The sequence below is a fragment of the Oratosquilla oratoria genome, chromosome 1 (assembly GCF_046742065.1).
Source record: "Oratosquilla oratoria isolate Oo_2021 chromosome 1, ASM4674206v1, whole genome shotgun sequence".
Taxonomy (NCBI): domain Eukaryota; kingdom Metazoa; phylum Arthropoda; class Malacostraca; order Stomatopoda; family Squillidae; genus Oratosquilla; species Oratosquilla oratoria.
In genome coordinates, this window is record NC_134777.1 from 133,540,706 (window position 1) to 133,554,589 (window position 13,884).

At 40.7% G+C, this 13,884-nt stretch overlaps 1 protein-coding gene across 3 annotated transcripts in view; it reads right to left on the bottom strand.

Annotated features, from left to right (window-relative positions):
- The window catches only part of LOC143027196 (pancreatic triacylglycerol lipase-like), a 95,471-nt gene that overhangs the window by 47,863 nt on the left and 33,724 nt on the right, over positions 1-13,884 (bottom strand). For 2 of the 3 annotated variants that reach the window (XM_076188386.1, XM_076188370.1), the window contains exons 3-5: positions 5,866-6,143; positions 709-922; positions 203-361 (exon numbers count right to left, since the gene is read on the bottom strand). In XM_076188386.1, the coding sequence (XP_076044501.1) occupies positions 203-361; positions 709-922; positions 5,866-6,143 (651 nt within the window). The remainder of the gene's footprint in view (positions 1-202; positions 362-708; positions 923-5,865; positions 6,144-13,884) is intronic. The other variant, XM_076188378.1, reaches the window with a different exon arrangement.

Consider the following 13,884-nt stretch of genomic DNA (forward strand, 5'->3'; position numbering starts at 1 on the left):
CCTGGGATCAAGGCTTTGTGATTGCTGGGTTTGATTATTTCAATAGGAGTCCCATCTGTTACTATCTAGCCACGCAAAGTGCATTGACAGTAGAGCAGTGTAATTTATAATTGAAAAAAAAAAAAAAAGACAGGATGTCCAAAATTAATGTCTTATGTAAAAAACACATATTGCAGAGTTTGTTCCTCTTGTACTGACTTACCGAGGGAGAAAATAGAGTCTGAATCTGTGTGGATGACATCAACAAAAGCAGCGTCAGATGGATCCAAGCGGACCATTGGTGGCAGATGTTGAAAGAACGGCTCAGCGGGGTCCAGGCCTGTGATGCGACCTAACCCTGGTACTCGCTCACCCACATACCCTGTTGGCATGTTGAAGGCAGAATAAACATGAATTTTTTTAGTTTTCTTTTACAAGCTTCATCAAGAATAATTTTACACATATGTCACTGGCACTTTCCCAACACACCAAGTGTTTGTAGCTAATGTGGTCTTCATATACTGTTGCTAGATAAAAGTTTTTTTTATCAAAAATCTTGTATAATCACAAAAATTGTATCTTCTTAAAAGTGAGGTTTTTATGTTAAGAGGCAATCAGCTACAACCAAATGAGTCATTTGTGTAACACATGACATTATCAACTGCCTAGTGAACAGAGAGACCTTGACCACTGGAAGCTTGGGATCTGGACTACAGTGTATAGACATACCTGCTGTGTGAGCACCAAGCGAATGTCCAATGATATGTACATCAGCGAGCTGGAGGTTGGCATAATGCTTGAGGGTGGTGATAAGAAGGGCCACCTCAAGAGCCACCACCCGGGTGTTGGCCACCGCCTGACTGTAAAGGGCCCTGGAACCACCAGACCAGTTCACTGTAAAGACGTTGAATGTTCCCATGGACAACAATGCAGATACCATATCCTGAAACAGCCAAATACAGAGTGTAAGTATAGGAAGGAGCAGAAATTGAATGGAACAGGAGAGGAAGGGAAGGAAAAGGATGAGAAGGGATGGGAAGGGAAGAGAAAGAGGGAAACAAAGGATGAGAATAGGTAAAGAGGGGAAATGAGACAAGAAAAGCAGAGTGAATGGAAGGAAAGGGGGAAGAAAAGGAGGAAAAGTAGGGAATGAAATAAGGAAGGAGGTAGGAAGTGGATGGAAAAGGGAAGAGAGGATGCATTAGAAAAATTGTGCTGTTGGATGTAATAAAGGTATGAAATAATCAGACCTAAACAGGATGGATCCAAACACATGTATTTTCAATATTGCATTTAGGTATCTGTGAGTTCATACTTGTCTTTCCATGTTGTATTTTGCGGGAAGGGGAGCTACATTCATGGTGTCCTGCCATTGTATCTCGCAGTGTCTAGTTTGCTCTTAAACTCATGAATGGTTTTTGCACACACTATTTCATTGTCCAGTTTGTTCTAAGTGTCCACCACTGTATGTGGAAAACTGATTTTCTTCAGATTTCTTCAATAGCTCTGTTTTTTATTTTCTTTCCATGTCCTCTTGTGCTTCTCTTGTCCCAGTTTAACAAGTCCTCTCTATCGAGAATTTCTGTGCCCTTCATGATTCTGTAGATGATCAGTAGGTCACCTCTCTCTCTTCTTTGCTCCAAAGTCAGTAACTCCAGTTTAGCCAATCTCTCCTCATATGATAAATTTGCAAGTGCAGGTGCCATTTTTGTGGCTGCTCTCTGGATTCTTTCTATTTTCTTTATATTCTTTTTGGTACTGGGTAACCACAATGTTGCCGCATATTCTAGTCTAGGCCTTATCAGTGTAACCAATACCTTTTTAATAATTTCTTCGTCTAAATATGTAAATGCCACTTTTATTTATCTTAGCAGGTTGTAGGATTCTCTGACAATTTTGTTTATCTGTTTATCATAGGACAAGTCATTTGAGATAATTACACCCAAATCTTTTTTGGATCTCTCCTTCTTTACCTCCTTGGTTCCAATTTTTTATTGTCCTGATATTCTGTATTTGCTTTTTCCAAACTCCATTATGCTACACTTCTTAATACTGAAGTCTAGTTTCCATTTCTGACTCCAGTTCCATACCTTATTCAGGTCTTCCTGCAGTGATTCGCAATCCTTTTCAGTTTTTACTTTCCTTAACAGTTTGGCATCATCTGCAAAGAAGCTCATGTAACATTTCACATCATCATCCATGTCATTCATATAAATAGCAAACATTATTGGAGCCAATACAGATCCTTGTGGTACTCCACTGATCACCTCATTCCAACCTGAATATTTTTCTCTGAGCATTACTCTCATCTTTCTACCAATCAAGAAGTCCTCCATCCATTTTAGTAGGTTCCCTTGTATCCCTCCTATATGTTCCAGTTTTTTTTAATAATTTTTTGTGTGGTACTTTGTCAAAAGCTTTTTGTAAGTCCAGGAAGGCACAATCAGCCCATCCATTCCTTTCTTGCACTATGTCTATTAATCTTGAGTAGAAACATATCAAGTTTGTGGTACATGATCTTCCTTGTCTGAACCCAAATTGTCTTGGGTTTATTATATTGTTGTCTTCCAGGTGTTTTACCCATCTATTCTTGATTATTTTCTCACAAATTTTGGCTATAGTGCTTGTTAGTGAGACTGGCCTGTAGTTAGTTGGTTCTTCCTTGTTTCCTCCTTTATATATTGGTACAATGTTAGCATTTTTCCAGTCTTTTGGTATTTTTCCTTCTTTAAGTGAGCAACTTATTATATTATGTATTTTGTCCGTTAGTTCTTCTTTGCATTATTTTAGAATCCAATTTGCAATTCCATCCAGGCCATGTGATTTCCTGACGTCAAGATTTGATAGATGTTCCAATATTTCTTTTTGTGTTATTGTTATTTCACTCATGGGGGGAGATCGCCTTTCATTACCTTTGTCCCAGTATTGTGCTTTCTCTCTAGTGAAGACAGATTTGAAGTGATTATTCATGACTTCGGCCATTTCTAATTCTTCTGTGTATTCTATATTCCCTGTTTGTTTTTAAGTTTACCATTCACGTCTCGATAGAATGGCTTAGGCTCTTTGCATTTATCTATAATATCCTTTTCATGGTTCCTTTTTTCCTCTCTTCTCACTTTAACATATTCATTTCTATAGTTTATATAAACTTGCCATTTTCCAGGTTTTTATCTTTTCTCCATCTTTTCCAAGCTCTGTCCCTTCTGTCTTTTGCCTCACTGCATCTTTTGTTGAACCAGCATCTAATGTACACTCTCTCTAGCTTCTGTCTTGGTACGTGCCTAATCACCCTTTCATTGTAATTATCCATCAAGATATCCCATTTCTCTTCTACTTTTGTCTCTTCCATGTAAAATGTTTCCCAGTTTGCATTCTGGAAGAATTTCTTTAATTTTGCAAAGTCTGTTTTGTTGTACATAAATCTTCCTTTCCTATGCTTTTCATTTCTCTCCATGTATATTTCTTCCTTTAGTTCAGTCTCAATGAGTATATGGTCACTCTTTCCAATTGGTGTCTTGTATTGGATTTTATCCACAATTTCAGGTTCTGTTGTAAATATTAAATCTAGTTTCAACAGCTCCTCATTATTTCTGTATCTAGTGTTTTCACTGACCCACTGAGTCATTGTATATTCCATGGTCATGTCCAGTAGTACATTACCCCACAAGTCGTCTCCTCCTCTCACTGTCATGTTCTCCCAACAAATTTCTTTGCAACTGAAGTCCCCCATAATTACCAGATTACCCCCGCCCATTAGTATCTCATTTAATGATTGCCTTGTATCTTCTAGCATTTTCGTATGCTCGTTCTCTTTCCAAGCGTTCGTTTTTGGGGGCACATAAGTCACCACAAACTTTCTACTTTTCATGTTCTTGTCTTCGACTTTTATCATGATCAGTTCTACATTACCTTTGCCCTCCGTAATTTTTGTCACATTCAAGTTTTTCTTGGCCAAGAACATGATTCCTCCTCCCTGTTTCTTGTCTCTGTTTTTAATCCAGTAATTGTATAGTCCATGTCCAACATCGATGGATGGTATTTCACCCCTTAGTTTAGTCTCCACAATTCCCATTATGTCTGGTTTTTCTTCTAGCAGGTAATCATTAAGTTCATTCAGTCCTGAAATTAATCCGTCGATGTTGGTATAGGCCACTTTCAATTTTCTTCTTTCTCCTTTTTTTTTTTTTTTCATTCTGATGCACCATTTCCTCAGTCTTATTTCGATTACTCTCCAATAGAATTCTTTGGTGTCGGTCTCCGTTCTCTTCGCGTTTATTTTTTTATTTTTTTTTTTATTATTTTTTTTCTCATCTTTTAGTGTCTTTTCTTTTTCTAATTCCTCAATACTCATTTCTCTTTTCATCCATATCTTGTAATTTTCACTCCTTGCCAAATTACCTACTTTATCAAATATGTCTTCTACTACCTTTTGTGATCTTAGTTTTCTCTTTAGGGGTCGATTTCTATCCTTAGAATAGTGACCAATCCTATATGTATCATCAACGTCTTTACCTGCCTCTTGGGCTCCATCCTGAATTTCTTTTAGGATTGCTATCGCTGTCTCCTTTTCTTCTTTTTCTCTCATGTACCTCGCCAGACCATGTTTTTCTTTTAGTCCATATACCACAATACATTTTTTCATAACCACTGTGTCTCTGACCCAATTTGCTTTTTCCATTAATCACTTGGATAATTGTGTCTTTTGCATTTTCCTGCATTTGTTGTTGGACTATTCTTTTTTTTTTTTCTTTCTTTTTTTAATTTCTTTATTTTCAATGTTTTCCTTCCATTTCTTAATCTTTTGGATACTTTCCTCACCTAAGTTCTCTTCAATTTTTTCAGTCATTTCTTGTATTTGTTGTTTACCTCTTTTTTCAAGTTTTCGCTATTGGCAGTATCATTAATTCTCTTCTTTTCGGTATCACTCTTCAGCTCTCTTAAATAATTTTTCATTTTCTTTATCTCATTTCTTTGATCCAAGTTAGTTTTCCTCAGGTCGGAATTTTCAATGTTTGCTTGCCCTAAGCAATCCATTAGTCCAACGATTTCGTTCCTTAAATCCATAATTTCATTCTTCCACCGTATCCTATTCTTGCTCATTTCCCTCTCTAACTCTAAGATTCGACTTAAACTCCTTCTTTCGTGCACACTTGTGTGAGTGCGTGAGTGCCAGTATGCATGTGGATGCATGTGAACTGCCATTGTCTTGGATCATGTGCTGGACTTGCAATCAACAGCAATTACACTCCTGGGTGAGAGTTCCATGCCTCATATGGCCCGAGATAATACTGTGACTCTGAAACCACACACTCACACCCCATCATTTTGCTCAAAGGAGATGTTAACAGTTTTTTCATACAGATGCGTAAATACTTAGAATAGCTTCGAGGATGTAGCCCAAGCTAGAGCAATATATGAATTCAAATTAGAATACAATAATGGAAAAAATATATAGACCAAGTTGGAACCACACATGAATTTGAAGCTATGGTAAACTGGAGAGTAGGAGGCAGGACCAATTAAGTTCTGTTCTTTTCCTGTATACTATAATTAGATAAGTACAATCAGGTAAATACACACACTCATTTTACTCCCATTTTTAGCCAAACATTGTACACTCAAATGGCTCTTGGGGTTGTCAACAGATCTTCTTTGGAGTGTAGGTAGTGTGCACACCTGTAACTTAGAATTTATGTAAAGTACCAGTAAATTGAGTATATTCCATATACTCAGAATTTCTGTGTTTTCCATAATGGCTGGCCAACCATTAAAAGGAGTGATCTATACAAACGCAATATTAAAAGTGTGAAACAGACTCTGGATGTAATTGAACTCTGAAGAAAATGGAAAAAAGTAATATATGTACAGGAATGTGCTATTTCATACCACCATCCATGACGCGGAGGGGGCATCCAAAAACCCATGAATGATGATCTTGGTAGGTCGTGCTGCAGAGAAGGTAGCGTTCACTAAGAATACTACATCGTCATTGGGTACAATGATCCCTGTTTTGTTCTCTGGGGTGTGCAGGGTAAACACGGTGTTGATATCCTCTCTGGTGTATGGTGGAAGGTTGACTGGCCGGTAGATTGGGTCAAAAAAGTCGTCTGGTGTTTCAATGCAACCAAGGCCACTAATGCATAAACTCTTGCCAACTTCTTCTGCTGAAGAGTAAAAGTGTGATTAATGGAAAATATAGCTGCTGTTCGTTTATTTTGAAGTATATTAGGTAGATGCATATACTCACACTTATTCCTCTGTAATTTAGTCTATATGAATCAAAATCCCATGACTTCAGTTTTGCATTTTGTAAACTAGGATATTATAACATGATGCATTTTTGTTTTTCTGTTTTATCTTACTTTTGTTGTTGTATAGTTGGTAAGAACACAGAACAGCCTTGGCCACAGATTCAAACTGCCCCAAATGCTACCACCACACAGAAGACATAGAGCACATCATACTACTAACAATACAACAATAACACAATATATATCTTCTCTAAGTGATTTATGGTCCCGACCAGAGATTGTTGCCAGTTTCCTGGAGGCCACAGGTCTTAAACAAGAAAGACCAGGGATTGAATTGATTGAACAGTTGGCAAGTAATTCTGCATGAGGGGGTGGAGAGAGGGGTCGCCGATTTAATGAAGCGGCCTTGCTGTGGATATGTTGTGTCTTGTGACACTGCTTCTGACCCAGGTCAGTGGACGAGATGCAGGGATGACCCATCATCTAGGAGGAACCAAGATAAGAGGGAGGGATGGGAGTGGAGTATGTGGGGATGGAATGGGTGGGAGTAGATTTTATGCCTTTGTTTTTTGGCTACCTTCCTTGCAAGGGAGATAGAGCCTTTGGTATATGTATGTATGATTAATTCCTGTTGTTTTCTTCATCCTATTAAGTGGACTTGGGCAGAACTGTTCCTTCAATATTTCTTGTATTTTTATTAGACATAAATTCCTACAAAGTTTAAATTAATGGAACAGTTTTCATGAGACTAGTATACATTTTTGTTGAAGTAAGAAATTTGAATTGCAAGGGTAAATGTACCTTGAAATTCATTTCTTACATGACAAGAATCTCTCAAGTTAACCATTTTGCTTCTTGGAATTTACCTTTCAACTGAATAAAATCACTCAGCAACATTTATAATTAACACACAAGTCGAGTTAGTGACAAAGTTAACCTAGTTTTCAGCCCTCTTGCTTCTTGGGATTTGTCATTTTCCAAATAAAATTGCCTAATAGAATGCAGAATAAAATTCAAGTACAATATAATTGACTGCCCTTCCACTCAGTTGGTGGACTGACTTGTAATTAGCTGGAATGTTTCCACAGATTGCTGCTGATCGGCCAAAATCCTGGTTTGTGGGTATGAAAAATAAATAAATAAACAAAAAAGATAAAAAGCCCACTAAACACGAGGACACAGTTATTGCTTTAGGACAACAACAGGCAACTACTCTATCAGTCGGTAAACCCAGTCTGCCTTGGCTTCCGAGGGTTTGTGTCAGGCTTGTATGAAGATTAAGGATAATCCTCCGAGTAGTGACAGTATTCTGCATTCTTTCTTAAGAGAGCTGGGGCCAGATGGAGAGCTGAGAAAGCACTGGCACTTGTAAATGTTTGTTGGGACCCGGGACGACTCCCTGTGGACTGAAAAAACCCAGATGAGGTGTCGACTCCCAAGTCCAGGGATCCACACATCTCTCTCACGTTCTGGATTGGCAAGAGCACTGACCCGATGGTCCTCAGCTGCCTCCTGTGATAGATAAGACCCTTCTATCACAATATGTATGGCTTTATAATGGGGGCGACAGCAATCGACTGTGTGGCAACTCTTCTTGGCCTGATCGGTTGTCAGCCTACAGCCTGCATCTGTGGTGCTTCTGGAATTGGAAAATGCATCCGAGTCAGCAAATGTTTTTGCCATTCTTGCATCCTTGACTACTAAGTGGGTCCCAGGCCTCCTGCCCTGGTTTTGAGATTACCTCACGGACAGGATGACGAGTGTGCTTCCAGGGACACCTATCCTCATATCACAGAATTGAAAATGAGATCCCGCAGGGAGGAGTTGTTAATCCTACCCTCTTCAACGTGCTCGAGGAGAACTTGGTTCCCCTCGAACTCGGGCAAAATGTTCGCCTCCTCTACTATGCGGACGATCTCGCGCTGGTGATCACTGGGGCCGTCTCCTGCCTCCTTCAAAGGGCTCAATGGGCACTCGATCTTCTCTTCCAGGAATATGAACGGCTTGGACTGAAGGTCTCAACGGCCAAGACCAGAGCAATGAGTTTGAGGACGCGGACGCAACTCCCCCTCTTATTCTTCGAGGCAGTGTACTCACTTGGGTGCCCACCTAGGCATTTGGATCGACTCCAGGCTGTTCTTCAGGTTAAGTACCTTCGTGAAAACACAAAGAAGAGAGTAAGTCTTCTCAGATCCATGGCGAGGCCCCGGCTGGATGCCGAGCACAAGGTCCTCCGGACATCCTATATTCAAGTAGTTACTTCAGCCGTGGACTATGCTGCTGGGACTCTCATCTTTTCAGATCGTGGGACAAGCTCGAGTTTCTCCAAAACCAGGTTCTCCGCATCATCACTGCGGCCCCTCCATGAACCCGTGTGGAGTTACCTCCCTTCGCCTACGGGCGGAGAGGCTCCCTTCCTGTCTTCTCGTCTGTCTCCTGACCGGCCCAATGGAGAGTAAAGTCAAGACTTCCCTTCTGAATGCCCATGATATCGAGGGAGATCCAAGCCAGGAACTGGTTCGGCGTCGAGCTCTGGACAGCCCTCACCTAGATTATACCCCCTCCCCCCGACACACACACTGTAAGAGGCCGGTAGATAAAGGTAGACATTTAAGGTAGATCGGAGGTAGATCGAGGAGGTAGAAGGACTGGAAGGAAATTTTATAGTCTTTTTATTAGGATGTTATGATACAACGGCCGACAGCTGACTGGCGCCAAGGATAGCTGATTCAGAATCGCGCCTTGTATATATTTAAAAGTGCGGAGTGTCGCCTGGTGTAAAATTGTTTTGACTGTTGGAACTGTGAGCGGACAAGCCATTTTTTGTTACGACATAATGCTTACATTGTGACATAGTTTAGAACAGTATAACAGCCTCTCCAATTGGAGAAAAAGGTGGAGGAGAAAAATAATTGGTGCAGAAAGGAAAGTCACGCCCTTAAGGTGTGTCACTTGTTTGAGAAGTAAAAGACTATTGGATGAATGAAAGAGTGATGTCAGAACGAAGGTGGCTTGACGTGACGTAGAGAGTTCCAGGTGGGATTCTCGAGGTGTACTGATTTAGACCAACAAGCATCAGAGAAAAAATACACCCTATTTTATTCACCCCCAAGAAGACCAAGGCATGGGGCCTTAGAACAAATTCTAGAGAGAATAGAAACGCTCTGAGAGGAGACGACGGAAGTGGGGGAGACACACACACATCCCCGTGACATTCTCCCTGCGCCAGCTTCCAACTCTTCCACCTTACCAGGAGGAAGGCTGACTGCGGCCCGTCATGATTACGGCCCATGGTCCTTGAGGCAATAAGCTCTATCCCCCACCACCCCCACAAACTCCCCACACCCCATCCCCGGCGAGATCGTCGAACTACACTGACGGCTCTGTGGACTCCCTCACCGTAGGGTTGTGTGGCTCGGCCTCTCTGCTGGGCAGAGGACAGTCGTAATCCACTCAGATTCAAAGGTGATATTGACGTCATTCGATCGGGTAAAACAACGGCTGACGCGTACTTAACGACGTCAATCCAGCACTTACTGAACCTCTTGCACCGGCATGAGAGGTCTGGAAGGTTTCACTGGATCCAAGTCATACTAGGATTCCAGGGAACACTATTGCGGATGCTGCTGCTGCTGCTGCCAAGGCAGCGACGAGGCTCAGCAGGACCACAACTTCCCCTGACACCCACGATCACACAGATTAAGGGCGTCAGCATTAAGAAAGCCAGACTGATGGCCAGGGTCGACCATAGCATCCACTTTGGCTTTAGCACGGTGGTACTACCCCGTCACTAGGTATGAGGCCATGTTGCAAAATGATTGAAGGCAAGAGTCAATACTTCAGATGTCTAGCGTGCACACGCACGCTTTTGGCGTGAGAGGGAACGTCCGACATCTTCAGACATCTCGCAAAGGACCGGCCATTGTGGTCGGATCTGACCGTGGCCAGAGGGGTCAGGCGCTTCTTGACCTCACCAGGACACCTGGCCAAGCTATCGAGATATGTGTCCAACCTTGCCAATCTACAATATCAGCATCTCTTTATCAGCATACGTGAAACACATATTTCTTTTATGTTCCCTTTTTGGTGTAAATATTATCTCATACCTGAGTGCCCAAACTCAGCCCATGCATTATACATTGTAGATATAGGAGAAAATAAATTATTATAACTAAGTGAAGTGGCAATAACCAACTGGTGCCTGTAAATAGAATTTGGCAAACTCTCCCCCACCCCCCAAGTTCTGGTCGGGGTTGATCCGTGATTGTAAAGCAGAGAAGACGAAAACATTAAAGTAACGAAACATCACCTCGTTTGTCTCATCAAACTAAATGTAGATCACAACTACAAATCTACATTCTGGTGGCAGCGGTGGGATACAAAACAACATCTCTACCATTCCTCCGAAGAAACAACTCTACATTCTGGCAGCGGCAGTTCCGGATTAGAACTTAAACACTACATTCCTCCAGTCGAACATAGCCACGTCCCAATTCTACGCTCTTCGCTGCATCGCCAAACAACACTTACGAGGCAACGCTCCACCGCTCTTCGTTCATCCTTTTCTACGAGCCAACGCTCCTTGTCCATCATCTACTACGAGACAACGCTCCTCGTCCATCATCTACTACGAGGTAACGCTCAACCGCTCCTCGCCCATCATTTTCTACGAACCAACGCTCCTCGTCCATCATCTACTTCGAGGCAACGCTCCTTGTCCATCATCTACAATGGCCGGTCCCTTTGGAGTTGTCTGCAGACGTCGAACGTTCCCTCTCGCACTAAATGCGTGCGTGCGCGCGTGTGCAAGCTAGACATCTAAAGAATTTACTCTTGCCTTCAGTCATCTTGCTCGACTCAGCTACCGTTCAATAACCTCACTGTGGTCAGTGAGTGGTGGCTAAGCCGAGCATCTGTTGCAAGAGGGATCCGGGCCGGATAGCGACTGTCAAAACAGCGAGTCATAATAGCGGCTTCATAAGGGCGACGTAATCAGGTGAGCGACTTTCAAAACAGCGACCGCATAACAGCGACTGTAACAATAGCGACTTTACTATCAACCGGTCAGAATGGTCGCAGACTTATATTTCAATTGCTTGTGTTTTCGTGTTTGTATTTACGTGTTCAGTTGTGTTTACTTCGTGAGATAGGTTCAGAATGAAATATGCTCAAAAGGTCGCAGACTTATGTTTCTATCGCTCATGTGTTTATATGTTTGTGTTCACTTTGTGAGATAAGTTCACTAAAGTGAATTTACTGGTCGGTCGCTCGGTCGTCGGTCATAGTAATGTTTGGGTTGTTAATTAAAATAATGGAAGGTCGGCAACAACAAAAGGAACCAACAAGAAGACTAATCCTACCAACCAGCAACGTCACCTCCCTCCTCACCCGGACACTTGAGCCGAGTAATATTCAAGTAGTGGGACATTCTAGCAGGACCATCAAGGATCTGACAAAACAGCAGGACAAAAAGGACGCAAGTTGGGGCAACACCATGTGAGGTCGAAGCCTATATTGGTAGTACAACGTTTCGCTCGTTAGAGCTTTATCAAGTACACTGACATTGGTGCTCACAGAATGTCCCACTACTTGAATATTACTTAATTAAAATAATGGAAGGTCGGCAACAACAAAAGGAACCAACAAGAAGACTAATCCTGATGTCCGTGTTGGGGGAAATGTTAATTTTTATAGGAGAAATGTTAATGAGGCATTGAATGTCAATGAAGGACCAAATAATAATATAGAGCAAGGTATAAATAAAAAACAAAATGATAATACAAGACATGATATTGAAACTCAAAATGTGTCAAAAAGAAATAATCACGAGTTTATTCAAACATGTACTTTAATGCTCGTAGTATAAGGAACAAATTTCAAGAAATACAGGCGTATGTCAAAAGCGAAAATCTCGATATGATAGGAATAACTGAGACATGGTTAAATGGTACAGAGTTCGAAGCTGAATTTAATATTGCAGGATTTAAACACTTTCATCAGGATAGAAACCACAAGAAAGGTGGGGGTGTTCTATTGTACGTTAAAAACAATGTTCATGCTTGTGTTTTAGAGAAAGTGAAACAGGATGCATATGATAGTTTGTGGGTTGAGTTAACCCAAACAAATGGACAAAAAATGAATATAGGTGTAATATATAGGCCAAAGACATTATCATTAGCAGACGACAAACTGTTATTTCAAGAACTGTCTAGTTTCTGCAACCGGGATTTATTGATAATGGGTGATTTCAATTTTACTGACATTGATTGGATGACCCTTGAACATGGCCATATAGGTAGTCGCTTGATTGATTTTCTTGGTGACAATTACTTAATTCAGCATGTAAAAGAGCCCACAAGATATGGAAACTTACTCGATCTTTTGATCACTAGCCGCGAAAGCATGGTAACTGATGTAGAAGTCGGTGAATCTGTTGCAAATAGCGATCACAATTTAGTTAGATTCAAACTCCTAAAGAATTTTAGAATAGATACTTGTGTTTCTAAAATACCCGATTTCAGTCAAGCTCAGTTCATAGGACTACGTCAGGAGCTTCAGCTTACAGATTGGGAGGCAAAATTAAACGAAAGACCTGTAGATCAGATGTGGGAAATATTTCAACATACGCTCACTAAGATGATTCAAACTTACATTCCTTTTAAGGACAGACGTCCCCCAAATCAGGCTCGCCCAAAGTGGCTCGACAAAGAAACTGAAAAAAGTATTGCTAAAAAGAGATAGGCTTATAAGAAATATAAGTGCTCGGGTACATCTAATGACTATGAAAGTTATGTATCAATACAGAGAGATTTAAAAAAGACAATAAGAAAAAGAAAACGACAATACGAAATGAACATCGCTGATAAATCCAAAGAGAATCCCAAAGAATTCTATAGTTACATTAGAGATAAAAAGGTTGTTAGGAATCACATTGGTCCACTATTATCTGCTGACGGTCAACTTGAATATTCAAATGAAGGAATGTGTAATATCTTAAACAATTATTTTAGCTCGGTATTCGTAAACGAAACACCTCAAAGTGAATTCCAAACTGAAACCTGTGAAAAGTCTGGGGTAAACTTACTCACTACGGTAAATATAACAAAAGAAAAAATTAAAAGGTGTATAGACAAACTCAAAGTTAATAAAACACCAGGGCCTGACGGTTGGCATCCAAGAATCTTAAAGGAAATTAAAAATGAGATTGTTGCTCCATTAGAAATTATTTTCAAGAAATCCATCATATCCGGAGATGTCCCAAGAGAATGGAAGCTAGCTAACGTTACTCCCATATTCAAAAAAGGTGACAAAAAGTAACCAAATAACTATAGGCCTATAAGTTTGACTTCAATCGTAGGAAAAATAATGGAAACTATCATCAGAGATGCTATCGAACATCATTTAGAAAGTAACCGTTTGATAAATGATAGCCAGCATGGTTTCAGACGGAAACGTTCTTGCGTGACCAACTTACTCGAATTCTACAACACAGTTATCTCGAATTATGACCAAAGAAACGATATAGATTTAATATATCTAGAATTTGCAAAAGCTTTTGATACCGTCCCACACGAAAGACTAATTACTAAATTAGCTTTACATGGTAGCCTATTAGGTTGGACTAGTAATTGGTTGAATTGTAGTAAACAGAGAG